General features: G+C 36.1%; 4 protein-coding genes across 4 annotated transcripts; 3 read left to right on the top strand and 1 right to left on the bottom strand.

Moving 5' to 3' along the window:
* Nucleotides 1-8,836: 8,836 nt before the first annotated feature.
* LOC131627115 (very-long-chain 3-oxoacyl-CoA reductase 1-like) lies at nucleotides 8,837-11,101 on the top strand. The gene is made up of 3 exons (XM_058897942.1): nucleotides 8,837-9,689; nucleotides 9,791-9,860; nucleotides 10,676-11,101. The coding sequence occupies exons 1-3, from the start codon at nucleotides 9,052-9,054 to the stop codon at nucleotides 10,928-10,930; spliced, it is 963 nt and encodes a 320-aa protein (XP_058753925.1). The 5' UTR covers nucleotides 8,837-9,051; the 3' UTR covers nucleotides 10,931-11,101.
* Nucleotides 11,102-13,250: 2,149 nt separating this feature from the next.
* Nucleotides 13,251-14,370, top strand: LOC131627089 (uncharacterized). Its single transcript, XM_058897916.1, has 3 exons — nucleotides 13,251-13,386; nucleotides 13,691-13,949; nucleotides 14,094-14,370. The coding sequence occupies exons 1-3, from the start codon at nucleotides 13,251-13,253 to the stop codon at nucleotides 14,368-14,370; spliced, it is 672 nt and encodes a 223-aa protein (XP_058753899.1).
* Nucleotides 14,371-16,120: 1,750 nt separating this feature from the next.
* On the top strand, nucleotides 16,121-21,972 carry LOC131627143 (leashin-like). Its single transcript, XM_058897982.1, has 6 exons — nucleotides 16,121-16,324; nucleotides 16,416-16,483; nucleotides 16,582-18,949; nucleotides 19,085-20,101; nucleotides 20,845-20,899; nucleotides 21,597-21,972. The coding sequence occupies exons 1-6, from the start codon at nucleotides 16,216-16,218 to the stop codon at nucleotides 21,733-21,735; spliced, it is 3,756 nt and encodes a 1,251-aa protein (XP_058753965.1). The 5' UTR covers nucleotides 16,121-16,215; the 3' UTR covers nucleotides 21,736-21,972.
* A 572-nt stretch (nucleotides 21,973-22,544) lies between these two features.
* Nucleotides 22,545-23,334, bottom strand: LOC131627144 (photosystem II core complex proteins psbY, chloroplastic-like). The gene has a single exon (XM_058897983.1). The coding sequence runs from the start codon at nucleotides 23,262-23,264 to the stop codon at nucleotides 22,662-22,664; it is 603 nt and encodes a 200-aa protein (XP_058753966.1). The 5' UTR covers nucleotides 23,265-23,334; the 3' UTR covers nucleotides 22,545-22,661.
* Between the last annotated feature and the right edge of the window lie 2,399 nt (nucleotides 23,335-25,733).

Here is a 25,733-nt window from a genome sequence, read left to right as displayed (position 1 = left end):
ACAAACCGAAAAAAATAAAAATAGTGTGCTAAAGATATAATCCGATAACAAAAAATATATAAACCCGACCACTACTGGGTGTGCCTAAACCTCTCGCCCTGAGACCTCCTCTGCCGCGTGTATGTCGCCGCACGGTCCGCATCAAGGACGATCATCTCCATCACCGCGACTGCCTTTGGACCGCCCCGCTCCACGATACCTCGATCCAACGCGTCCCGCCCAATCATCGATATCCGCTGGCAGATCGGCATGAGATCAATGGCGTGATCATCCTCGGCCTGCTGGTTCTCCAGGATCTCCTCGTGTGCTGGCCTAGGAGCGCCGGGAATGTCGGATCTCAGAAGAGGATGTGACACCCGGTAGAACCATGTGACGTATCCCTCCTCACTGTGCCAGTCCTGGGTGACCCGAGTGAGACGGTACTCCTCTGGTACCACATGATGCTCCCAGTCCTCCCATATGGCAGTGAGCTGCACTCGGGTCACAGTGTCGGGAGCAGCCTCAAAGGGTGACCTGGGTATCCGCTGCACGAATCCGAACTGACGCATGCACCGCTCAGGGAGATATCGAACCATGATGCCGGTCCCGCATGCCAACCATCCTGAATATAGAGCAATGCCGTCAAAGGGGACAATCTGAGCGTAGTCGACGAACGGCCTCCAGGTGACGTCGTCGTGCATCGTGCGGTCCAAGTACAGACGGTATGGTCCCACCGCATCGTTCCCCCTCTGGAGAGCGTATCTGGCGACCCTGGGCATGGCGTCCACGTACGCAGAATCGATGTGAAAGCCGTGGATGCGGGAGAAGTAGGAGATGATCCAGCTCTGAAACAGAAACAAGATAATGTATTAAAATTAAATACGAAACATATATAAATAAATAAATACGATAATGTATTAAAATAAAACGTACCGTAAGCAGTGTGCAGGATCCGACCAACTGCCTCGTCCTTCAGTTGGAGGCCTCATTCAGCTTCTGGCAGAGATATGCCAGAGTAGCTGACCCCCAGTTCCACTGGTGAACGGTATCCAGGTCCATGAAATAGCGGAGGTAGGCCACGTCGACGTACCTGGCACTCTTGTCCACAAAGCATGCAGCGCCTACCACATGCATGTACCAGCACCGGAGAGCGCAGCCGCGGTGGTACTCCCTGAATAGGTCGTTATCCTCCTGCTCGGCCTCGGCCGCCGCGTCCAGGTGGAACTCAAAATAGATGCTCAGTGTAGTGAACCGGACATGAGGCCCACAAGTCGTGACGCACTCAAAGTGAGCAACCTCGTGCGGCAGGCCCAAATAGTGCATCATCCACTCAATGGCCTCGACCCTCTGGATCCTGGAGTGGTGCAACAGCGGCCCCCTAATAGGCAGGTGGAGAAGACACTGGACGTCATGCAAGGTGATCGTCAACTCCCCCACCGGCAAGTAGAAAGAAGACGTCTCCTTGTGCCAGCGCTCCACAAATGCCCCCTGCATGCCGGTGCTGATGGTGGTGTACCCGGTCATGCAGAGCCCGCTAAGCCCTGAACCTCGCACATGGTCGTTAAACCACTGAGCTGCTGGTTTAAACAGACCGAAAATCTTCCTGGAGTGGTTCACCATTTTCAATGGCTCTCTCTCCTGTTACAAAAAAAAAACAAATAAGCGAGAAATAAACGGTAAAATTATAAAAAATGGTGACAAATAAACGGCTAAGTTAAAAAAAATACCTCTCCCTCCTAGATCCGCCGAGCGACGTGATCCTGGTAGTGAATCAGCAGGGAAGTGTCAAAAGGCCCTCCCGGATAGCTATCCACCTCCTGCTCCTCCTCCTCCCCGACTGGAGGGTCAACATCCGGTATGACCTCCTCCTCCTCCTCCTCATCCTCATCCTCCTCCTCTCGCTGGCGGGAAGAAGATACCCGAGCCAGCCTACTCCTAGAGCCTGAAGCAGATGAACTCTCCACCAAGTCCTGTGGAACGTGCACACGGCGTCCCCGGCCCCGCCCGCGTGTCCACGCCAGCTGCGCCGCCGCCCGCTCGCGTCTAGCCGACGCAGTCTGGTACTCCCTGCCTTGTCTGATGCGTGCTGGCTGGTTGCCTGACATGTTCTTGTAAACAATCAAAATCGATTAATATGCGAGACAAATGAAAAAACAAAAAAAAAATGCACTTCTGATACAGTTCGGAAGTTCATTTCCGAAACTGGGATGAAGGTGTTTTCGGAAATGAACTTCCGAAACACCCCTGCGCAGAGCTTTTCTGCAACCTACAATGGCAGACCCCAAAATCAAACTTTAAACCTATGTCTACACATTCTAAACATCCTAAATACCAGTACCAACCTAACCTAATACATATTTTCCTATTTGTAAACACCCTAATATCAATTTTAAGCATAGATCTAAAACTCAAAATGCTTACCGATTGAAGAGGTTGGAATGCTTTTTAATGTAGTATATGAAGCTTGTTGGAGCCTTTGATGTTGCCTTGGAAGTCTTTTAACAAAATTTCGCCTTTGGTGTTGTTTGATGTTGGATTAGGGTAAATGAATGGGGGAGGGGGAGTGTTCTGCTTAATCTGCAGAACGTGTCTTATTTCGGATGTTCATTTCCGAAATTGTGGTTTCGGAAATGAACTTCCGAAATAAGACAATTTTTTTAAAAAAAAGGCGCTTTCGGAGATGAACTTCCGAAAACACCTTTTTCATGCAGTTCGGAAGTTCATTTCCGAAGTCAGGGGTAGTTTGGGTTTTTCACCAGAAGTGAACTAGAAGGTTGGGAGGTTGGCAGAAATTTTCAAATAAATTTCTTCCCTGCATGGCACATGTCAAATTATCAGCACTAAAAATTAATCCCATAGCATTACTTAAAGTTTTTTTTTTCCTTAGAGTAATTGAAGATATTTTAATCTTCAACTAAATACATTTGAATGAGTTCAAGTAATCCCTATAATGAGGAAACTTCCTTGTTTTTTCCCTACCGATTGAACCACAAGAGTTTGAATGTGTCTGATAAACCATTCTTTCTTTCTTTTTACGTATAAGTTTGGTAAGTTTACAGTTTAAGGAAGACTTGTTTATTAATTGAAGTCTAAATTTAATATAAAATAAGGCATTCCAATTAATTCACAATAGGTACATCAATTAATTAAAGTTCAAAACTAATACTAGAATAAGGCATGTCAAATTCACTTAATACACTAGAACACCATGTGAAACTCTCCTATCGTCACATAGCTAAACTAACACATCAATTATTAACACACCTGAAATGAATTTTTTACACATCATTAAAGTTAAATGTATAAAATTTAAAATAAAAATGAAAAATAACAAAATTTGACCAAATTTACTTTAGGTATTTTCTTTTTTCATTTTTATAAATTAAACATAATACTGGTAAACAAGGTTTTAGAAAGCAGACATAAAACTTTCGTCGCTTTGAATGAATGTTTCAATTTGTAAAGCATGGCTAACCTATTTTATTCTTTGTTATTTTTTAAAGGAAACTTTCATATTTACTTTTGGATTTGGAGCATTACTCTTTTTTTTTGTCGTTATTTATTTTTTAGATTTTTTTTTTTGTTTTTTTTTTTTAATGTTGTTGTGGATTTTGAACGAAAAGATTAAAATGCATATTGTTTCACGATCACTTTAAAGTAGGAAAAAAACAACTGTATTAGATTATTCTTTGGTCGAATTTGGAAAAAAATTAATTTTCTTAGTCCAAGAAACATAATTACACAATTCAAAGAGAGTTGTTTCACGGTATCAGTGTGATGGACTAGCTTTTAATTGTTTAAATAAGGATGAAAGAAACTATTTAGAAGATCATTTTATTGAGAGTGAGATCAAGGAGGCGGTATGGAGCTCTGATGGAAGCAAGAGTGCATGTCTTGATAGTTTTAGTTTTGAGTTCTTGAAGAAATATTGAGAAACGGTTAAGGATGATATGGTTAATTTTGTGAAAGTCTTTCATTCTAAAGCAAAACTCATCAAGGTTTGTACATCATCCTTTCTAACTCTCATTCCTAAAGTAGATAATCTTCAATCCTAGATAGAGTATAGACTTATTTGCTTAGTTGGTTGTCTCTACAAGATTCTAGCAAATCTCTTTGCTTTGAGATTAAAAAGAGTCATCGGTAAGCTTATTTCCAAAAATCAATCAGTATTCATTTCGGGTAGAAACATTTTGGACGGCGCTTTGGTAGTGAACGAAGTTTTAGACATGGCAAAAAGAGAAAAAGGGAAATGTTTGGTATTGAAGGTTAACTATGAAAAGGCTTATGATAGTGTGAGTTAGAACTATATGAGATTTTTGTTCAACAAGATGGGGTTTAGAGTAAAGTGGATTAAGGGGAGGGAGGCATGTGTTTTTAGCAGTTTTATGTCAGTGTTGGTTAGTGGTAGCGTAACTAAGGATTTTGTTATGGAGAGGGGGTTGAGGCAGGAGGATCCTCATCCCTTTTTTTTCGTGATAACTATGCAAGGTCTCTCAAGGTTGATGAAAAGAGTTGTGGAATTAAGGGAGTTTAGAGGTTTTCAAATAAATGAGGAAATTTTCGTAGATATGCTTCAATTCCCGAACGATACTATAATTTTAGGAGATGGGGGCAGGGAGAACTTGTGGAGTACCAAGGCAAAATTAAGAGGTTATGAGTTGATTTCAGGTTTAAGAGTCAACTTTTTCAAAAGTAAACTATATGGCATCAACATGAGTGGATTGTCTATGAACACAACATCATATTTCCTATCTTGTGGCAAGGATAACCTTCCGCTCAAATTTCTAGGTGTGAAAGTTTGAGAGAGCCCTAGAAGAGAGTATATATAGCCGGATATAATTCATAATCTCATAAAAAGAATGTCCTCTTGGAAAGGTAGATATCTTTCTTTGGGAGGGATGGTAATGTTAGTTAATGATGTGCTAAAATTTATTCCTATCTATATTATGCCCTTCTACAAAACCCCGGTAAAGGTGTTAAAAGAGATTAGAAGTATTCAAAGTAAATTTTTTTATGGAAAGGGAACGATAATAATAGAACCATTCACTGGATTAGTTGGGAATTTGTGTGTAAACTCAAAGATTTTGGGGAACTCGGCATTAAAAACATAGAAAATTTTAAGAAGGCTCTTTTACTTAAATAGAAATGGAGGATTTTGAAGGAAATTGATCTTATTTGGAGTGAGATCTTGCATCGTAGGTACAAAAATTCGGAGATGAAGATGTTTATCAACAACAAAAGTGCGATTAGCAAAGGGGACTCAATATGGTGGAAAGATATAATTATGGTGGAAAGCTTGATAGAAGGAGGTCTAGAAAATTTTAGTGATTATATTCGTTGTAATATGAATGATGGAAGGTGCATTCTTTTTTGGCCTTGTAAGTGGCTAGGAAACCAATCTTTGAAGGGAGTTTTTCTTGATATTTATGATTTGGCTGAAGATCCATTCGGGACCGTAGCAGAAGCGGGATACAAGGAAGGTGTCTGGAACTAAAAGTTGCAATCTAATCTGGATATTTTAGTGAATGTTGACAGTTTGAAGGTGGGAGAATTAATTACTTTGATGTATGATTTAAAACTGAAATCGTCACTTGCTGATGAGTTTTTATTGATGACAGTGAAGCTTTAACAATCAAGTTGTGTAGGATTCATTAGGTTCCTTCTCAACATAGGTTTCGGAAAGGAATCAATTGACAGTCGCTTTGAAAATCATGTGGAATTTAAAGGTACCCTCAAATATCTAAATGTTTTGTTGGAGGATGCTTATCAATAGACTACCGACCAGAGACCAATTAATTCTCAGAGGCATTTTAATGGGTGACAAAAACAAGTGTCGTGTCTTCTATTTTCATGAAGAGGAGGATAATTCTCATTTATTTAGAACATGTGCAGTTTTAAAAAGAATATGGATTGCAGTGGAAGAATGGATGGGTTATCAATATGGTTTATTTTAGGACAACTTAACAAACTTATTGTTACATAGCAATAAGGTGAAGAGCAAGGATAAGCGCAACAAACTTTATGTATTCTGGTTAGCTACTAATTGGAATATTTGGTTGATGAGGAATGCTATTATGTTTCAAGGTAGAGTTTTTCAATTTTTAGGATCGTTTGTTGTCAATCAAATTTTTATCTTGGAAGTGGATAGGATTGAGTAACAATTCTCCTTTCTATTGTGATTTACGTGATTGGTATACCTCTTCCTTGGATTGTCCTAGGACGATGGGATAGCTTTTGTTTAGTGTTTTTTGGGTTAGATTACCCTTTGTACTCTTATTGAGTGAAATTGAACCCATTTGGCCTAAGACTCTATGAAATGATTGGAAAAGTAATTAACCACTTTCTGATGAATCTCATACACCCCCTTCACTCAAGTATCACCTGCCTTAAGAGCTAAAATAGCATTCCTCCTATACATACTTAATGCAGGCATTAAAGAAACCAATATTGGCATCTCCCTCCCTAAGCCATTTGACTCTGGCTCTCTAAATAAATTGGGCATCTTTGATCCGAAGGAGGGTCTAGGGATCAGACACTACCTTCTTCCTATAGACAATCTCCCCTACTAAAAGTCCACCCTACTCAACTCTAGCATATAAAGAATTTATCTCCTTCCTTAAGGCAACAATCTAAAAATCAAGGTCACTAAAACCTTGATGATTCCAAGTTTTTAGAACACGTTTCATGGCTTTAAGTTTCTCTTTAAGGACAAAATCTTTCCAATCAGAGAACTGGGAGCTCAACCAACTACTAAGCAACAACTCAGGAAGATGAGGATGAGAAAGCCAATGGTTATTGAAACGAAAATGCTTAGGACCCTACATTTGGTTGGAATACCAAAGAATAATATGACAATGATCTGACACATCTCTAGGCAAAACCCATTGAGACACTGTCCCCCAAAACTCCCACCAACTACTCGATATAAGAATCCTATCCAGATGACTTACAACTCCATCAAAAGGCTAGTACCAAGTAAAACTCCTACCAAGAAGTGGGAGATCAAGCAAACCCATCTCAGAGATGAAATTACTGAACTCAATAAACTCAATATTACTAACACTATAGGCAAAGTCATTCCCTCAAATTCTTTCTGACGAAGACAGACAAAATTAAAATCTCCAAGAACGCACCACACTCCCTACCAAGATTGATCCTCCTCAATTGAAGGTCCCTCCACAAAGACCTTTTCTCTATGAGACTACACTTAAAATAGATATTAACGACAAAACAAGTAGTATTATCCATCCCTCGCTCTAAACATGCATCAAAGTACCTCGGACCAATAAAAAAAAGAGCGGGCATTCCATCGAGTTACACCAAATAGATAAGAGATCACCACTATTACCTAAGAGCAGAGAATAAAATTATAATGATACGAAGAAGATCTCTTCATCCTCAATCTCTTTCCACTTAAAGAAGATTTTTTTGTTAGCTTGTGTTTGAATCATTTGTTTGAATTGAACAATAGGTTATATAATTGCAAGGATTTATCCTCGTTATATATTGATCGCCATGAAAATCAACATATGACCATAGATCAAGGTAAGTTCAATTTATTCTCATTTAATGTCGATCATTAGTAGATCAACCCACTTTGTTGTTTAAACCTCCTACTATTTCATTTTGGGTTAATACTACTTTACCCCCTGCCATATAAGCGAGATTCGGTTTACCCCCTCTAAAAAAAAACTTATTGGACAAACCTTGCAAAATAAAGATTCCATCAAATTTGACCCTGATCAGTTTTTTTGGCCAAGATTCTTAGAATCTTGCCTACGTGGCATTTTTGGTAGTGCTGACTGTACAACACATAAGCAATGTGGCACAGTCATCACTGCCACGTGGAATTTAATTTTTTTTTTTGAAATTTTTTTTTTTAAATTTTTTTTTTTAAATTAGTATTTTTTTTAAAAAAATTTAATATTTTTTTACGTTTTAAAAAAATATTTGACAGTACCTGCGGATTTACGTACAGATTTAAAAATACCTGCGGATTCACCAACGGATTTGACAATACCTGCGGATTTACCTACGAATTTGACAATACCTGGGGATTTACCTGCGAATTTACCTGCGGATTTACCTACGAATTTGACAATACCTGCGAATTTGACAATACTTGCGGATTTACCCACGAATTTGACAATACCTGCGGATTTACCTACAGATTTAAAAATACCTGCGAATTTACCTACGGATTTGACAATACCTGCGAATTTAACTACGAATTTAAAATTACCTGCGGATTTACCTTTAAAATACATGCGGAAAAAAAAAAAAAAAAAAACAGTAAAACAATTTTGGAAAAAAAATTTTAAAAAAAATTAATAAAAACGTAAAAACGTAAATTTTTTTTAATTCTTTTTCAATTTTTTTATAATTTATATATAATAAAAACGTAAAAAAAATATTATTTTTTTTTTTAAAAAAATTTTAAAAAATCAACAAAATTAATAAAAAAAATTTTAAAAAATATTAAATTTTTATTAAAAAAAAAATTTTCAAAAAAAAAATTAAAAAGAAAAATAAATTCCACGTGGCAGTGCTGACTGTGCCACATAAGCAATGTGTTGTACAGTCAGCACTACCAAAAATGCCACGTAGGCAAGATTCTAAGAATCTTGGCCAAAAAAACTGATCAGGGTCAAATTTGATGGAATCTTTATTTTGCAAGGTTTGTCCAATAATTTTTTTTTAGAGGGGGTAAATCGAATCTCGCTTATATGGCAGGGGGTAAAGTAGTATTAACCCTTCTATTTTTTAATGTATTTTGATTTGATTGTATCTTTTTGTCAACATGTGCAATATGAATATATGATGCATTAGTATTTATTGCCAAAGCATGGTGTCAACTGTCCAGCCTCCCTACTTAATTTGAAGTTAGTTTTCTGCTCATCTACCTTACCATACCATACCATAACCACACTACTCTCTCTCCCTCCCTCTTACCATAAATCCAATCTTACACTCTTTATTTTCCTCATAAATAATTAAACCCCTCTCTCTTTTTTCTTCTCACAACTCAACTATTACCATTTTCTTCTTCATCTTCCTCCTTCCACCCTCAACATGGATTGCTGCATAATCAGCAAGCTCAAATCCGAACCTCTCTGGTTCCTCCTTCTCTTCTCACTCGGCCTATTCGCCATTCTCAGATTCACTCTAATATTCCTCAACTGGGTCTATGTCAATTTTCTCAGACAACCCAAAAACCTCAAAAAGTACGGATCTTGGGCACTCGTCACAGGACCCACCGACGGCATTGGAAAAAGCTTCGCCTTTGAGCTCGCTCGCAAAGGCTTGAACCTAATCCTCGTCGGCCGCAACCCCGACAAACTCAAAGACGTTTCGGATTCTATCAGAGCCAAGTTCGGGAAAACCGAGGTTAAAACCGTTGTCGTTGATTTTACAGGTGATCTCGATGAGGGTGTGGATAGAATCCGTGAAACGATTGAGGGGTTGGATGTTGGGGTGTTGGTTAACAACGTGGGGATTTCTTACCCTTATGCGAGATTCTTCCATGAATTGGATGAGGAGCTTCTGAAGAATTTGATTAAGGTGAATGTTGTGGGAACTACTAAGGTTACACATGCTGTTTTACCTGGGATGTTGAAGAGGAAGAAGGGGGCGATTGTTAATATTGGTTCTGGTGCTGCGATTGTTATTCCTTCTGATCCACTTTACGCTGTTTATGCTGCCACTAAAGCGTGAGTGTTTTTGTATTTGAATGCTGTTTTCTGAGATTTGAGTTTTGTTTTGAGATTCTCGGGTATTGATGTTATGATATTTTCTGTTTTTGGTGTTTCAGGTACATTGATCAATTTTCTAGATGTCTCTATGTTGAATACAAGAAGAGTGGGATTGATGTGCAGTGTCAGGTATTGTGACGCTCTTTTGATTTTACTCATTTTACCTGCTTCTAGCTTAGTAGTGTAGTGCATTTTTTGGTAAAAAGTTTCATTGTTTTTAATTAAAGGGTAATGCTAACTTGTGCCCTTGGGGCACAAGTTAAAATAAAGTTAATTGCTACACTACCAATTAGAAGAGATTGGAAATTGGAAATCCAGATTAATAGCTCTAGTTTCAGATGAAGTCAATTGAATTTTGTGGTGATGATGATATATGAATAAAAAATAAGCATAAGCATGCATAGGCTTTTAGCATTATCACCTTTATCTATTACCATTGTGGACTTTACCAGACATAGATTTTGTGGTACAGAGAGTAGATCGTATGGAAAGTAGTCAAATAGATAGAGACAGAGGAAGACTTAGAAAAACTATAAGAGAAGTTATAAAGATAGATTTTGAGATTAACAATTTGGATAAAAGCATTAAAATATTATGGCAAAGTTGATCCATGTAGCCAATCCTACTTAGTGAGATAAAACTTGGTTGTTGTTGTTGGGGACTTTACATGCACAAAGTATGATTAATTTGGTAACGCACAAATGTTCACGGTTACAACTGTGTGAACAAAAACTAAACAGAAAAGTAACCCCTTTACTTTTTCTTTCCAAGTTGTTGCAACTATATGGGTAAAAAGTTTGTTGGAAGTTGAGGACTTGAGATGTCATAGTTCCGTTTGATATTGATATTTTTTTCATGACAAGAATTCTAGCCATGTTTGTCTCTCTGTAGAAAATTGACTATGTTACCATGTTTCTGATGTAATATCTTTTTCTGGATTTCAGGTTCCATTATATGTGGCAACAAAGATGGCATCAATCAAGAGATCTTCCTTCTTTGTTCCATCAACAGACGGCTACGCAAGAGCAGGTGTGAAATGGATAGGATACGAGCCTCGTTGCACACCATATTGGCCACATACCCTTCTTTGGGCTGTGGCATGTTCGTTGCCGGAGTATGTAGTTGATACTTGGCGCCTCGGGTTTTGTATGGGTATTAGAAAGAGGGGGCAGCTCAAAGACTCAAGGAAGCAGGAATGAAAAAAGGATGCTTGTTTGTTTGTACTCTTTAGGCATAGATGTTGTTGCTGATAACTGCAGAATGGTGCTAGTAGGTTAAGATTCCAAGTTGTCTCATGTGTTTCTAGTTTTACTCTTAATGTTGTTGGTCTTAATGTGTATCAATTGTGTGACTTATTCTTTTTCTTCCCACATTCCACGTGTTTCTGTTATTTGGTGTTAGTATTATGCGCTTAGGTTTAGAAGTTATAGCTCTACACGAAATGCATAAATTTGATGTGCAACATAAGTTTGTGATGATGTGATAATGATGAATTTGCATGAAACATAAAAGACTATATGTTTATGTCTGTTTGGTAAGACCTAAAAAAGACTTTTTAGTTTTTCAGCTCACATTAATGAAAAAGTTTTGTTTGGTAATGCTATTTTAGCTTGTAGTTTTTTTATTAGTTTTTTGTTTTTTTTATTAAAAGCTATTTGAAATAGCTTTTGAACTTGTAGCTTCTAACTTGTGACTTTTTTTTTCTTCATTTATACCCGTATTATTTTAACAAAATATTATTATTCTTATTAATTAAAATGATCTTTTATGTCATTTTGTATCTATCAGCTAATAGAACAGCTAATTTACTAAACACTCATGTTAGTTTATCAGTCACCAGCTATCAACTACCACCTATAAACTATCACCACCTATAAACTATCAGCTATCAACTACCAGCTATAAGCTATTAGCTACCTGCTAATTTTACCAAATAAAGTCATAGGCTCTATTCTCTTCGGTTGGTTTTCCAAGAATTAATTGTGTAGAATTATGTTCGACATATTTTGTTGATTCCGAATATCAACTACCAGCTATAAGCTATTAGCTACAAGCTAATTTTACCAAACGGAGCCATGGACTTTATTCTCTTCTGTTGGTTTTCCAAGAATTAATTGTGTAGAATTACGTTTGACATATTTGGTTGATTTTGAATAGAATTAATTATATTTAGAAAATTGATTTAATTATATTTTAAATTTTTTATTGTATTTAAAGCTAAGATTTACTATAATTTTAAATTGAAATTTTCGATTTAACTCATTTTTGCATAATTTATCGTTTTATCTTCAAATCACTTTAAATTTAACTCAAATCAATTTTACATAATAAACTCATTTGAAATTAATGCTCTTTCCCGCATAACCAAACACATGCTAAATATGTAAAATTATTTTCAGAATTTTGAGTAAAGTAAACTAAACAAATAATTAAACAATTGGAGACTAACTTTTTCTAAGTATTAAATATGTGTTTGGTTTATATGCAAGTATGTTTTATTTTAATTTAATTCCTATAAAATTTGTTCAATGAGTATTTAGTCGATTACAATCTTACAAATAAATTTAGGGAATTCTTATTTTACTCTAAGTGGTAGAAAAACTCTCCTAAGAAAATCAAAAATATCTTTCAAATTTTAAAAATGCATTTTTGAACGCATCTCTTCCACACCAAAACACGTTCTAAAGTGAGTCTCATCCATTTATTTCTAAAATATATTTCAAAAATGCATCTCTGGATCTATCTTATACGCACCCCACACATTCCTCACTGAATCACCCTCTTTTTGAAATAAATTAATCCAAAGATAGATCTCCATATTCAACCCGGACAAAATACAAAGATGCATTTCCGTATTCACACTACTAGACAGTAAATTTAACTTTGTTTTAGAGATACACTAATTTAATTGACAGTGAATTATAACTATTCTATCACATTCAATTTTATATAAACTAAACCATTCATTAATCAAATAATGTGAAAATGACAAATATATAAATGATTAAATCTAGAATGCACAATGAAGTCAAAATAAAGTACAAACGATAATAGTGCTCCTGATACAAATACTATATACTATTGTGTATGCCGGATCGGGCCCTTTAATTCCTACACTGCCTTATGTACTGTAGAGCTGCCCATGCCACCCTCATGATGGCATCCATAACGTTCCTCACCTAAGAGCCATCTAGAAAAACTCCTTTGTCTATATCTGTCTGCCCAAGCTCCATGATACGACGACATCTAGGCAACACATTAATATCATGATATGCCCTAGCTGGTTCTTCCTCTTGTATCTCCTGATGAGCTGGCTTAGGTGGATTTCTTGGAGCATCCGACGTCATAAAAGGATCTGACACCTTGAAATACCATTGAATTTAGTCGTATGCAACACTCTAGTCGTTATGAGCTATTGTACCATGTTCTGCATCTGGTACCATATGATTAAGGTAATCATCATACATGACACTAACACCTCTGTGTGTCATAGCGGGAGGAGCATACTCGTAAGGTTCTATGAAAAAAACTACATGTATTCGAGCTACTGCATGGCGTGCTCAAGCAAATGTGCATACATCAGACGTGACCCGCAAGCCAATTGTTCAAAATATAAGGCTCTGTCTTCCAAAGGATACATCTCACAGTGATCTACGTATGCCTAGAAGTGTATATCCTCTACTAACAAGTGGTCAAAATACACTTTGAATGGCTTCGCCTTTTGATTCCATCTGAGTGGCACAAATGCAAAAGCACGTGGCATATCCTCAGTGTAGGTCAGAACACATGACTAGCCAGATATGTGTGGGAAGTGCTGGAGGACCAAAGCCTAAAAATGATACATATGAATCATTAGTATTGAGGTAGCACAAGTGATAAGAAAATAACACACAAATACTATGAATGCGAGGAATACAATGAATGCGATGATAAATTGATTTGGCCTTATCACACTTCAGGAGATCTTTGTCTGAAAGAGGCTTACATGCTCAAATCAGTTCCCTCTATTAAGCTTCCTTGGACAAAGCTGATTTGGAACAAGGACATTTTACCATCTAAAGCCATGACTATTTGGAAACTGACGGTTGACAAATTACCTACTGATGAGCAACTTATGACTGGGGGTCGTGTGATGGCTTCACTCTGCTCTTTGTGTAGATCCAATTCTAAAAATATGAGACATCTCTTCTTTTCTTGCAGCTTTGCAATGAGACCTTGGCACTAGTTTTGTAGAACCTTAAACTGCAACCATCTCCCGACCAGCTTGGACGATTTATGGAGGATTGATGGTCGTTCTCCCTAATGTTCTCTTGTCATCAATTCTAGTATTGGCTTAATTATTAATGGCATTTGGAATGCTAGGAACCCTGTTACGTTCAACAATATATCTCATACTGATATAAGCACCATTATTAAGATAAAGACTCAAATCTCTTGTTTAGGCAAGAATTCTAACCTTTGTGTTTCTTCTTCCATGGATGACTTCATGCTTCTCAAGGCTTTTGATATCTCTTTCAGACCCCCTAGGGCTCCCTCCATAAAGGAGGTTATTTGGAAACCTTCACCTAATGGTTGTCTTAAATGTAACTACGACGGTTCTTTTATTCATAAGACCACTTGCAATGAGGGTGTTGAATAATTTTTTCAATTGTTGAATGCTTCCAATGGTGTGTTGAATGAGATGTTGAATATGATGGATTAATTGGTGTTGAATATATTCAACATGTTGAATGAGAAGTGAGTGGGGACCACATCATTTAATTTACAAAATCTTATTGGTTATTTTGATTATTTAGATTTTTATTTTATCATAATTATTTGAAACTATTATTTTATAATAAATAAATTTTTTATTTATTTTTATTTTCACTAAAATTCATCACTTTTTTGTCTATAAATAGAGTCTTGGTTCATTTGATTTGGACAAAGAAAAAAATCCATTTTTTCTCTCTAATTTTTTCTATTTAGCCTCCAATAAATTCTTGTTTATAGCTCTAAACAACTTTTTAGTGAAATGGATCCCAACAATAACCCTTTTAATACCCAAAATTCTACTAATTATCCTTTCAACTATCTGAATCCCAACTATATATTTCAAAATCAATCTTCCAACCAACTAGGTCCCCAAAATATGTCAAATTTCATAATGCCGTCATCTAATCTAAATTATCGTCCATATTATGGATCTATGATGTCATATTCATCGCAAGCACCACCTTATTATTCTTCTACTCCAATGGAAAATGAAAATGTTCCTAATGTTGGACTTGATGAATTTCCTGAATTTTCTACACAAACGGCTCTTGGTGGCATGAGCGGTGGTCATGAAGCCACTCCAAATACAGAGGATTCAACTCATGTTCGCCGAAAAAGCCCCAAATGGACCACTGGTCAAACTTTGATTCTAATTAGTGGGTGGATTAAATATGGAACAGACAGTGTTGTTGGGAGAAACCAAAAAAGTGATTCATATTAATATAAAATATTTAAGTCTTAATTATTTTAATTTAATTTCAATCGACAATTGTTATTAATATATAATCAGAAAAACATAAAAGAAAATAAAAATATGAAATAAAAGTGGTGAGGTAGGGTGTTGAATTTTATTAAACAAAAATCATTGTAGTGAGTAAAAGTTGAATGATTGTTGAATTATTAGATGTGAGAGAGAGAAGATGATGTGGAGTGTAAAAAAGGAAAAAGGAGGGTGTTGAAAATGTATACCATTGTAGATAGTCTAATAACAATATGATTGGTTGTGGCAGCATTCTCAGAGATAGTAGTGGAGATTTTATGCTTGCGTTTTCTAAAAACATCAGTGATACCTCTTCTTTTTTTTTTCGCCGAGTGCAGAGCCATTATCAAAGCAATCCAAATTGCTAAAGATAGATCTTGGCCAAGAGATTGGATACAAACAAATTCCCTTTTTGTGATGCAAACTCTTACTAACCCCTCCACGATTCCTTGGCAATTTAAGAAACATTTGGAATGACAATCTGACCATCAATGCAAATATGACTTTTGTTTTATCTCATATTTATAAGGAACGAAATAGTTGTACAAATTTTTTTCGAACATCGGCCTCACAACTAATTCCTTAACATACGTCGATGATATTCCTCCAAACATTAGACAAGGTTTAGTAAAAAAATAAGCTTAAAATATTTTTTTTTTTTTAAATTCTCTTCATTCAACATTTTGGTATAGTCCTTTTTTTTTTTTTTGTGTATCTCTATTTCTTTCCCTCAATATATCATCCTTATTTAAAAAAAAAAATAAAAATGTATACATTAATTCATCCAAAAATAAAAATAAAAAGATAATAAATGTATCCAATCAAAGTCTCTAGATTTTATGCAACAAAGAAAAAAAAACTCTAGTATTTAAGAAACTAATGGGGCGCCAGGGAAAGGGAGCCGCCATACCATAAACCCTCGAAGCTGAGGTTTATCAATTCGCATTAGGGTTATTTCGTAATCGCGAGATGGCGGCGATGAGTTCAGACAACCGCAGCGTCGTCTTCATCGACACAAACCTCGACACTCACTTGGCCCTCACTATCTCCGATCACGACACCGTCTCCGACTTCAAAAGTAATCTCTCTCCCTCTTTATCCTTCTGTTACTTTACATTGCTTAGTTTTAGTTGAACTTCAATTGATATATGTATCTATTTTGTTTGTAGAGAGAATCGTGTTAGAGCATCCTTTATGTTTTCCCAAAATCGGACAGATACAGATTAACGGGATTAAGGTACTTTCACTACTGCATCCATTGTTGCTCTAACAATGATTATTGCAATGTAATGTCTTATTGATTATGTTGTTTTTATTCGTTTTTGTTTTCGGTAGGTTAAGCGCAATGGTCACTTTTATCATTTATCGGATTCGATGATTGTGAAAAGTGCTTTTAGTGGTTACAACAAAAGCTGGTTTCTTAGTGTTGATGTTTCTGCATTGGAGGATTGTAGACAGAATGAACAGTTGTTTTCTCATGCTTCTCTTCATCGGGTGGATGATAATAATGCGATTGTTTTACCATGCAATTACAAGCTGCAAATGTTGGAGAACAAACAGAATGAAAGGGAAGGAGTTGCTGTTGTTAGCCCTTGTGTTTCTAAACATAGTGCTAGTAAAGCGGATACAAATTTGAAGGCTGGTGTCAATTTGTTTGGCAATAATGATGGAGAAGTTCCATTGGCTGGTTCAATCCCGAAAACTGATGACCGTAGTCGTTTGAATAATGAAGTTCCAAGTTTACATATGGAATGCAAAGTAGATGGGATTGATAAAGGAAATAAGGTGGATTGTAATGCGTATGAAGATGAACCTTCGGTATCTGTGCAGAGTGAGATGAGAAAACGGAAGAATAAAAGGAAACGAGAAGACACTGTGGAGGGCGATAAGTCCAAAGAAGAAATTGCTTCTGATCACCCTCGGGTTTCAGAGGTCACTGGAAAAAAAGCTGTGAAAGATTTGGAGATGGCTCCAAGTTTGAATATTGAATGTAAAGTGGGTGAATCCGGTGAAGGAAATAAGGATGATTGTAATAGGGGTGAAGATGTACCTTCAATAACTGCGCCAAGTGCAAAGAGAAGAAAGAAGAGTAAAAAGAAAAAAGAAGATGCTGCTGGAGGTGATAATTCAAAAGAAGAAACCCCTTCTGACCGTCCGCATGTTTCAGAGCATACTGAAAAAGAAGCGGTGAAAAATTTGGAGGTGGTTCCAAGTTTGCATATTGAATGTGAAGTAGATGGATTGGGTGAAGAAAATAAGGGAGTAGTACCTTCAACATCTGAGCCAAGTGCAAAGAAAAAGCGTAAGAGTAAAAGGAAAAACAAAGATACTGTGGGAGGTAGTAACTCAGAAATTAACAATGGTGCTGTCAATAATCCTGTTGGTTGCCCATCCGAAAGGGCTTCTAGTTTCAACATTTTTCAAGTGCCACAATCCGAGAACAAGCCGGATGAAAAAGAAGAAATCCCTATTGACCACACATGCGTTTCACCGCTCACTGAAAAAAAAGCAGTAAAAAATTTGGAGATGGTTCCAAATTCACATATTGAATGTGGGATAGATGGATTCAATAAAGACATTAAGGATGACTCTATTGTATGTGAGGAAGCAACTTCTAAACCCTCTCCAAGTGCAAAGAAAAAGAAGAAGAGTAAGAGTAAAAGGCAAAAAGAAGATGATGCGGGAGGTGATATCTCCAAAGATAACATTGCTTCTGTTGATAATCCTCCCGATTGTCCATCTGAAAGAGCATCCAATTTCAACAGTTTTCAGGTGCCTCAATCAGAGAATAAACAGGATGAAAAAGAAGAAATCCCTATTGACCGCCCATGTGTTTCACAGCCCACTGAAAATGAAGCAGTAAAAAATTTGGAGATGATTCCAAATTCACATATTGAATGTGAGGTAGATGGGTCCAATAGCAAGGATGATTCTATTGTATGTGAGGAAGGAACTTCTAAACCCTCTGCAAGTGCAAAGAAAAAGAAGAAGAATAAGAGTAAAAGGCAAAAAGAAGATGCTGCGGGAGGTGATATCTCCAAAGATAACATTGTCTCTGTTGATAATCCTCCTGATTGTCCATCTGAAAGGGCATCCAATTTCAACAGTTTTCAGGTGCCTCAATCAAACAACAAACAGGATGAAAAAGAAGAAATCCCTTTTGACCGTCCATGTGTTTTGCAGCTCACTGAAAAAAAAGCTGTCGAAAATTTGAAGATGGCTCCAAATTCACATATTGAATGTGATGTAGATGGGTCCAACAAAGGCAATAAGAATGACTCTATTGTGTGCGAGGATGGAACTTCTAAACCTGCACCAAGTGCTAAGAAAAAGAAGACGAATAGAAGGAAAAAAGAAGAGACAGTGCAAGATGATACTCTGAAAGAAAATGATGCTTCTGTTGTTTTGCCAGCTCAGCAGGATATTGTAGTCCTAGCCAACTCTTCAGAGAATGCAAATAAAGATTCCGTTGTTGTGCCAGCTCAACAGGATATTGTAGTCCCTGCCAACCCTTCAGAGAATGCAAATAAAGAAGAAATTAAGGAAACTGATGTTTTAAAGGAGCATCAAAACACTGCATGCAACGATAATAACACTAAGAGTGACGTTAATGTTCTGTCAATGAATGGGGCTTCAGAACTCATGTCTCCTGCAAAGAAGAAGCAAAAGAAAAGGAAGAAACCTCCAACTCATGAGTCAAAAGGTGATAATACTCCGTAAATGGATGAAAATAGAAAATAAATTCATTTTAGTTTTTATCATGTTAATATTAATTTGAAAATTTTTAAATATCATACATTAAGATCTATCACTGATTTTTTCCCCTTCTTGCGGGTAGATATCATTATGAGCAAAACAAATCTTGATAAAATGGAGATTGAGAAGGAGGCTTGCAAAGAAAGCATGCAGTCTACTACAAAAGAAGCTGGAAATTATAAGAACCAAAGTGATATTGAATTGGAAGTACAGCTTTCTAATGCAAATGAGCCCAAGGATCTGATGAAGGATAACGAGAATGTTGTTGTTGGTCATTGTAATGAAAATGAAGTTGGTCAAACCGATAGAGCTGCGGCAGGAGAAGTATCAAAACAAAATGCTGACATGAGTGGAATAAAGGAACCTGTAAAACCAGTGAAGGAGAAAAAGGGGATAAAAAAAGCTACGAGTAAAGGCGGAGGACAGATACTTAGTAAAGATAATGGCCATGTGGATGCTTCTGAGAGTGAAACTGCTGTTACCAAGTCTCTTAAAGCAACCATTTGTGATCCTATGCCAGGAAACACAGAGACAAAGGAAAATCCTCTAAATAAAACGGAAGGGGAAGTACTGCAGCAGGAGAAAATGCAAGGGATTGCTCCTTCCGTGACAGATAAGCGAAATGATTTTAGCACCGAAAATATTGATTCCCCGGAACAAACTAAAACAAAACCTAATGCTCAAAATATGGATGAACATGTTAGAGTTGGGAAATTGTCTAGTCCGTCTGACAGCGGCATGTCCTCAATTGGTGAATATAGAAAACCTCCCAACAGAGCTTCTGGGAGAAGTAGGGATTTGGAAAAGCAAAGGAAACACATTCCTACTTCAAATGCAAAGCTGGAAGAAGGTTTGAACAAAATGGTTCAAAATAAAGCAAGAAAAGCTTCTGGGAATGATGCGAAGAGAGTTGCGAGTAACTCTCAGCAGAAGAAGAGCTTGTTAGATGGAGCCATTTTCAAGGATGACAGTGACAGTGCCTCGGAAGATGAAGATAAGGCTTATAATTCTGATGCCAGCACTAGAACTCCATCTGATAACTCAATCCCATCTGATTTAGACGGGTATGACAGCCCAGGTCTGGATTCACAACAAAATGGTAAGTAAAGTTTACTTTGATTGTGAGTGTACCTTCATTTATATATCAATTGATACAGTGAATGCGGATAATTCTTGAGTGGCTGGATTATGGGTGGATGGAGAGTTTCTGACTGTGCTTGTCCCAAGTTTACGTTTTCTTTTCTCCCCATTCATTGAGAGCAGATCTTTGGTACTTTTGTAATGCACTGTCAGTCCTAATATATTGTGTCTGAAGAGCTGCAAGCATGTAGATATTTCATTTAAGGTTTAAGTTTTTTTTTTTTTAGAAAATGATATGAAAAGCTTGTTTGTCTTCTGGTAATTTTGAACCGTTTGAAGTTTATATTATTATCAAGTTGTTACTTAGTTAGGGATGCAAAGTGAAATGACAACTATTAGATTATTGCAGAACAGATATTTTTTTTTTTTTGGATTAGTTGTTGTATTTGCTATTATAGGTAGGCACCTACTCTAGCATACTTGATAATTTTTCCGTTAACGACTGGGTCACTATTTTCATATCTATTACTGCACTTACTCTTGATAATTTTTCTGTTAACTACTGAGTCACTATTTTCATATCTACTGCACTTACTTGGACAACTTTTGGTATCTCACTTAGTCGTTAAGATTATGTAGTAGTCTTACTTTATGTCATCAGTGTACTATTTGTTTCCTGATATGCATATTGTTCTTGATGACAAGCCTGAATTATAGATTTATACTGTATGTCTAAACTTTGGAAGTCTCAAATTGGATCAGGTTCTTATGATGGGAAAGGGCTGGAAAATGATGAAAGAAGTTCCTTAAAATCAAGGTAAGTTAATAACTTATGAGTTTGCAAAGTGGGCACATTGTATACCTGCATGATTTAAAGCAATAAATTGTTTCGAACAAGTCTCTTTTTGCTTCTGCTGCTCCTGCCATTCAATTATTTATCATACTTAAAAAATTCTTTACATAATCCTGCAACACTTTTTTAAAATTAATTATAACTGGACTCTAACTTGAACACTATATGCTTCCTATCATCCAGTTTATCACTATATGCTTGTTTTCACGTTGGAGATAATGGAATATATTCCTATAATACAACATCTTTTTGATGTATTGATTATTTTATGATAAATTGAGCCATTCACATCCACGACCATCATGTGAGAGATGTAAACTAGTCGTGCATTGGTCTTAAAATTATAGGTTGGGCTTGCCATAACCAATTATTTGTTACTAAAATTTGAGTTCTAGTGCTACATGTATCTCTATGATGAAATATGTTCATTTTATTGTAAGGTTAGCAACAACTTTTTGTCTGGGACATGCTTGTTGTTGCTTTGTATGAATTATTAACGGGGAAGAGCCTTCTAAACATCTGGTCTTTCGATCTCTACATCATTGCTGATAATAGATGTTTTTGGAGGCTTCTCTTTTGTTTTACTTCTCATCATGCATGTGTTTTGTACTACATTTTTTAATTTGCAGTTGGTGAATTCTGAAACATTCTCTTTGTCCAGTTTGTCAGGCACAACAAAATTGCCAATTGAGCAAATCCTTAGAAGCTCAGCAAGGTATAAGAAAGCCAAAATTACAGCCTCTCAATTGGATGAATCTGAAACCCCGGAATTTGTTCCTGACAGCCTTGCTGAGATGTAATCACAAGTTTCAGCATTGTGATATTTTTGTTCTCCTCTGTAGCTCTGATGTAGGGTGTTCTTAGGCCATCTACTTTTCACCTTTGCAAACAGTGCTGATTTTCTGTTGAGACTGTTTACAGATTATGATGCTATTTATGTTGGAACCGGGTTTATTAATTATGCCATTGTGTCATTATTCCCATATAGATATAAATAAAGTACATTAATCAAAGTTTTGTAGAAAATTTGAAGTCAATGCCAAACCATTATGTTCCGCACTTACGTGTGTATATTAAGCATTGATAGAAATTTTAGAATGATATATATTCTCAAGCAATAAATGTATAAAGAAGTGATCAAGAATGACCGTTGATGTGTATTTCAAATAAGTTGAACAATAAACATCATGGTTGAATATGAGGTAAATTTTGTCAAAAATCTGCTGAGATTTTGCAAAAGTTTTAAAGTGTAATCTTTGTCAAAAATGGGATGATTTAATAACTCACATGTTTGGGAGTGCGATTCAGTCACCCCACCCCAAGTTTAATTGGGTTTCACCATGGAAATGCACTTGCTACAAACTGTAGCAATAACTGTTTTCTCTCACCTGAAGCCAACACTCGAATGTGTCAAATGTAGTGTGATTCTAAAATCCCAACTACCTTGCACAACATGATTCAAATATATTTAATGAATTTGTTGAAGGTGCTTGTTAGAGAGATGAAATGTTTAATTTGTAAAAACAAAAACGAGTGATGTGCAAGAGTGAGATGATCTCAAATAAAGAACAAAGTAAGCCAAAACAGAAAATGAAATGACTGCTAAGGATAAGTAGAAAACCAAGTTTGATATATGACACAAAATATAGAAAAAGAGAGAACATTAGGTACAAGTTACAAGCAAGTGTTACAATAAAACATTGCACAAAAATCACCCACTCCTATTTTATTCAGATCTCATCTTATTGATCTGGTTAAGAGCAGGCTGCAAAATATTGTAAAGCACCCAAAGTATAGCTGGTGCAACCACAAACAGCAGAAGTGTTCCCCTGTTGTCACTTCCAGCAGCAGCAGCATCAGCAATCATACCTATCTCACTAGCAGATGCTTCCGACACCATACCTGATACTGCAAGCCCGCCAAGCCCGAGTCCAAGCCCGACAATCACCCCTCTCGTGCTACGCATACGGTTGATTTGGTTCAAAGCTGGCTGGAATATGTTGAACAAAACCCACCCTATGGCTGGAATCAATGGCAACAACAGTGCTAGTCCTCTGTTATCACCTTCTGCTATTTCTGCTATTTGTTGAGCAGCGAAAGCAGCGTCGCAGGTTGCGAGGGATGAGAATATTGCACCAGCTATTGCAATGGAAGGTGAGACAGCAACGTTGGTGATGTCAATTGAGGTAAGAGCCTTTGGTAGGTTCTGAATGGTGGTGGTTTTGCATGTTGTTGTTGTTAGTTTTGCAGTGGTTGTTGGGTTTTGTAACTTGGTTATGGCTGTGTTTAGACACTTGGAGTTGATCATCATTGCCATTGTTGCTGCCATAGATGAATACTATGTTGAGAATGGGGACTTGGTGTTTGCTATTGAAGAATGGGGACTAGAGTTTGTTTGGAATATAGATGGGAAAGCCACGTTGGAGAAGTGAGAACCAGTAATATTGTGGTATTTAGATTCTTCTCTTATCTAAATAGCCTCATTGGCGATATTTCCACCTCCTATTCTTTGGTTTCTTATCACTTCACTTCAAATACAAACTAAAATTCAACAATACATTATTATTGTCTTAGTTTGTTTAGATGTGACAAGGTGAGGATCAGCAACATGTTGTCCTGCAACAAACAAACAAACAAAAGGCAACATGTTAAGGTAGTCATTAGATCATGGTGCAAGTGTTCATGCATGAAGTTGGGCCTAGCCCTTACTGATTGAGAATTTACCCTCTCAATTTGACTTGACACCCCCAATATTTTTATAATACTAATAATACTCCTTTTCAAGAAAATCATTCAAAAAATATGGTAGGCAAATAAAAATCGCAGTAGACACATGTAGTTAAATAAAAAAATTCAATATGCATTTTTTTATCGATTTTTTCAAAAAATCTGATGTGCGTTTCAAGTTTTAGCGGTGTATTTCAGAAGCATAATGGATAACCACATTTTTCCCATAAGCTTGAAATTCAGTAATGTTATCTTAGTGGTTTTTTTAAAAAAATTTCTTATATTACTGGTTTTTTTAAAAACCACCTATAATTATCGATGTTTTTTTCACAACACTGAAAAGTTTGATAGTGTTAATTTTCAATTGTAGAGATTTTGTTGACACTTTTGTACAGTTGTGATTGCGCTGACATTTTGTGTGGTCCATATGATTCCAAACTTGTATAATTATGCATGATTTATTGTTAAAAAAATCTCAGATTGTCCTAATATTGGTATCTTACATTTGTGAACTTCAACGACATGAAACCTCCAGTTGATTTTAGACCTATAGAGGATGTCCCTCTTGTTGTTCTGAAATCCAAATTGGACAATCTTGTAAAAATTCTGTTAAAGAATGATTCCCCAAAATTTTCCGTCAACAATTTTGGTCACTGACGTTAAATGTGAGTAACAGAAGTTGACATGGCTTTTAGTGGTAGATTTTGTTATACTTTGTCAGTTATTGGTGCTGTCAAGTGGATTTAATGTTTATTATTTTTCTATTTTAAATGATCTATAAAAACACAACAAGGTATATCGTTGTTGCCTTAATTTTTTTCTCATTCTTCTCTTCTTCTTCCCTGTTACTCTTCCCTATTTCTTCCAGTTGAAAACCCAACTACTGTAAGAATGTTATCTTCAAATACAAACTCAACCAACGTATCACCCATGTTATCCTCATCCGTAAAAAAGTCATGGTGGATATTTGTGTGATTGTCAAGGTCAAATGATATCTTATCAGTGCAAGAAGGGATCCAACAAAGGTAAGCTTTTATGGAGATGTCCATATTGGAGGAGTGATGACACTTGTGATTTATTTATATGGGATGAAGATATGATAGCAAAATACGGAAACGAAGATGAGAGCAACATGAATGAAGTTGTGGGTTATTTGAAGGAGTTGCATGAAGATGCAAAGAAGAAGAACAAACTGAATGCAAAAAAAAAAAAAATTGGAAAAATGAAAATGTTACTTATTATAATCTCTTTTATGTTTAATTTATATTTTATTCAATTTTAGTTTACAGTTCAAACGTAAATGTTGAAGGATTGTGTTAAGAGACATAGGTGTAATGTTTAATGTGGACTTTCTATGTATTAACAATATTTTGGTAATGAAATTAGATTAAGGTTGGGAGGAATTTTGCATATTAATAGTTATATGTTTAAGAGATAAATGTTAGCTTATTGTTTACACTGATCATTAGGAAACCTGTTAATTAGAAATGTTACTTAATATTCAATGTTAGATGTTAGTTTATCTATGAAATGTTGGCTTAATGTTTATAGATAAATGTTGGCATGATGCTTATAGATAAATGTTGGCATAATATTTGCACTAATAATTAGAAATGTTGTATAGAAACCTTTTATGAAATTGTTAGAAATGTTGTATAGAAGTCTTTGTCATAAATATTGTCTTAATGTATGCCTTAACTTGTTAATTAGAAACCTGCTATGAAATCGTAAATTGGTGTATAGTACAACTTGATAAAAAATGCCAGAATAGATAAATTGGGGTATGAGAACATATGACAAAATTCATGGGTAAAATTCATACATTGATCATAAGGCCAAAATAGATACAACCCATGATACATAGTTCCAAAGTACACACCACTGATACATAGTTCCAAAACAGATATAACCAAAACAGTTACATAATTCTAAAGTACACACCACTGATACATAATTTTCAAAGTACACAACTTAGAGTACACAAAATTTCAAAGTACAAAAACTACAAATACATAAACTACACAACTTCAAATTCTTCTGCATCATTGAGAAAAGATCATTGAATTTTCTT

The sequence above is a fragment of the Vicia villosa genome, unplaced genomic scaffold (genome assembly GCF_029867415.1).
Source record: "Vicia villosa cultivar HV-30 ecotype Madison, WI unplaced genomic scaffold, Vvil1.0 ctg.000349F_1_1, whole genome shotgun sequence".
Classification (NCBI taxonomy): domain Eukaryota; kingdom Viridiplantae; phylum Streptophyta; class Magnoliopsida; order Fabales; family Fabaceae; genus Vicia; species Vicia villosa.
Note: the sequence above shows the minus strand (reverse complement) of the source record. Positions and strands in the feature narration are given on the sequence as shown.

Excerpts from the sequence above, each read along its gene's own strand:
- LOC131627115 (XM_058897942.1), top strand. The coding sequence starts at position 9,052 with ATGGATTGCTGCATAATCAGCAAGCTCAAATCCGAACCTCTCTGGTTC. Across the intron at positions 9,690-9,790 it reads GTTTATGCTGCCACTAAAGC|GTACATTGATCAATTTTCTA; the intron begins GTGAGTGTTTTT and ends TTGGTGTTTCAG. Across the intron at positions 9,861-10,675 it reads GGATTGATGTGCAGTGTCAG|GTTCCATTATATGTGGCAAC; the intron begins GTATTGTGACGC and ends TCTGGATTTCAG.
- LOC131627089 (XM_058897916.1), top strand. The coding sequence starts at position 13,251 with ATGAAAAAAACTACATGTATTCGAGCTACTGCATGGCGTGCTCAAGCA. Across the intron at positions 13,387-13,690 it reads TACATCTCACAGTGATCTAC|GAGATCTTTGTCTGAAAGAG; the intron begins GTATGCCTAGAA and ends ATCACACTTCAG. Across the intron at positions 13,950-14,093 it reads AGCTTTGCAATGAGACCTTG|GAACCCTGTTACGTTCAACA; the intron begins GCACTAGTTTTG and ends TTGGAATGCTAG.
- LOC131627143 (XM_058897982.1), top strand. The coding sequence starts at position 16,216 with ATGGCGGCGATGAGTTCAGACAACCGCAGCGTCGTCTTCATCGACACA. Across the intron at positions 18,950-19,084 it reads TCCAACTCATGAGTCAAAAG|ATATCATTATGAGCAAAACA; the intron begins GTGATAATACTC and ends TCTTGCGGGTAG. Across the intron at positions 20,900-21,596 it reads AGAAGTTCCTTAAAATCAAG|TTTGTCAGGCACAACAAAAT; the intron begins GTAAGTTAATAA and ends CTCTTTGTCCAG.
- LOC131627144 (XM_058897983.1), bottom strand. The coding sequence starts at position 23,264 with ATGGCAGCAACAATGGCAATGATGATCAACTCCAAGTGTCTAAACACA.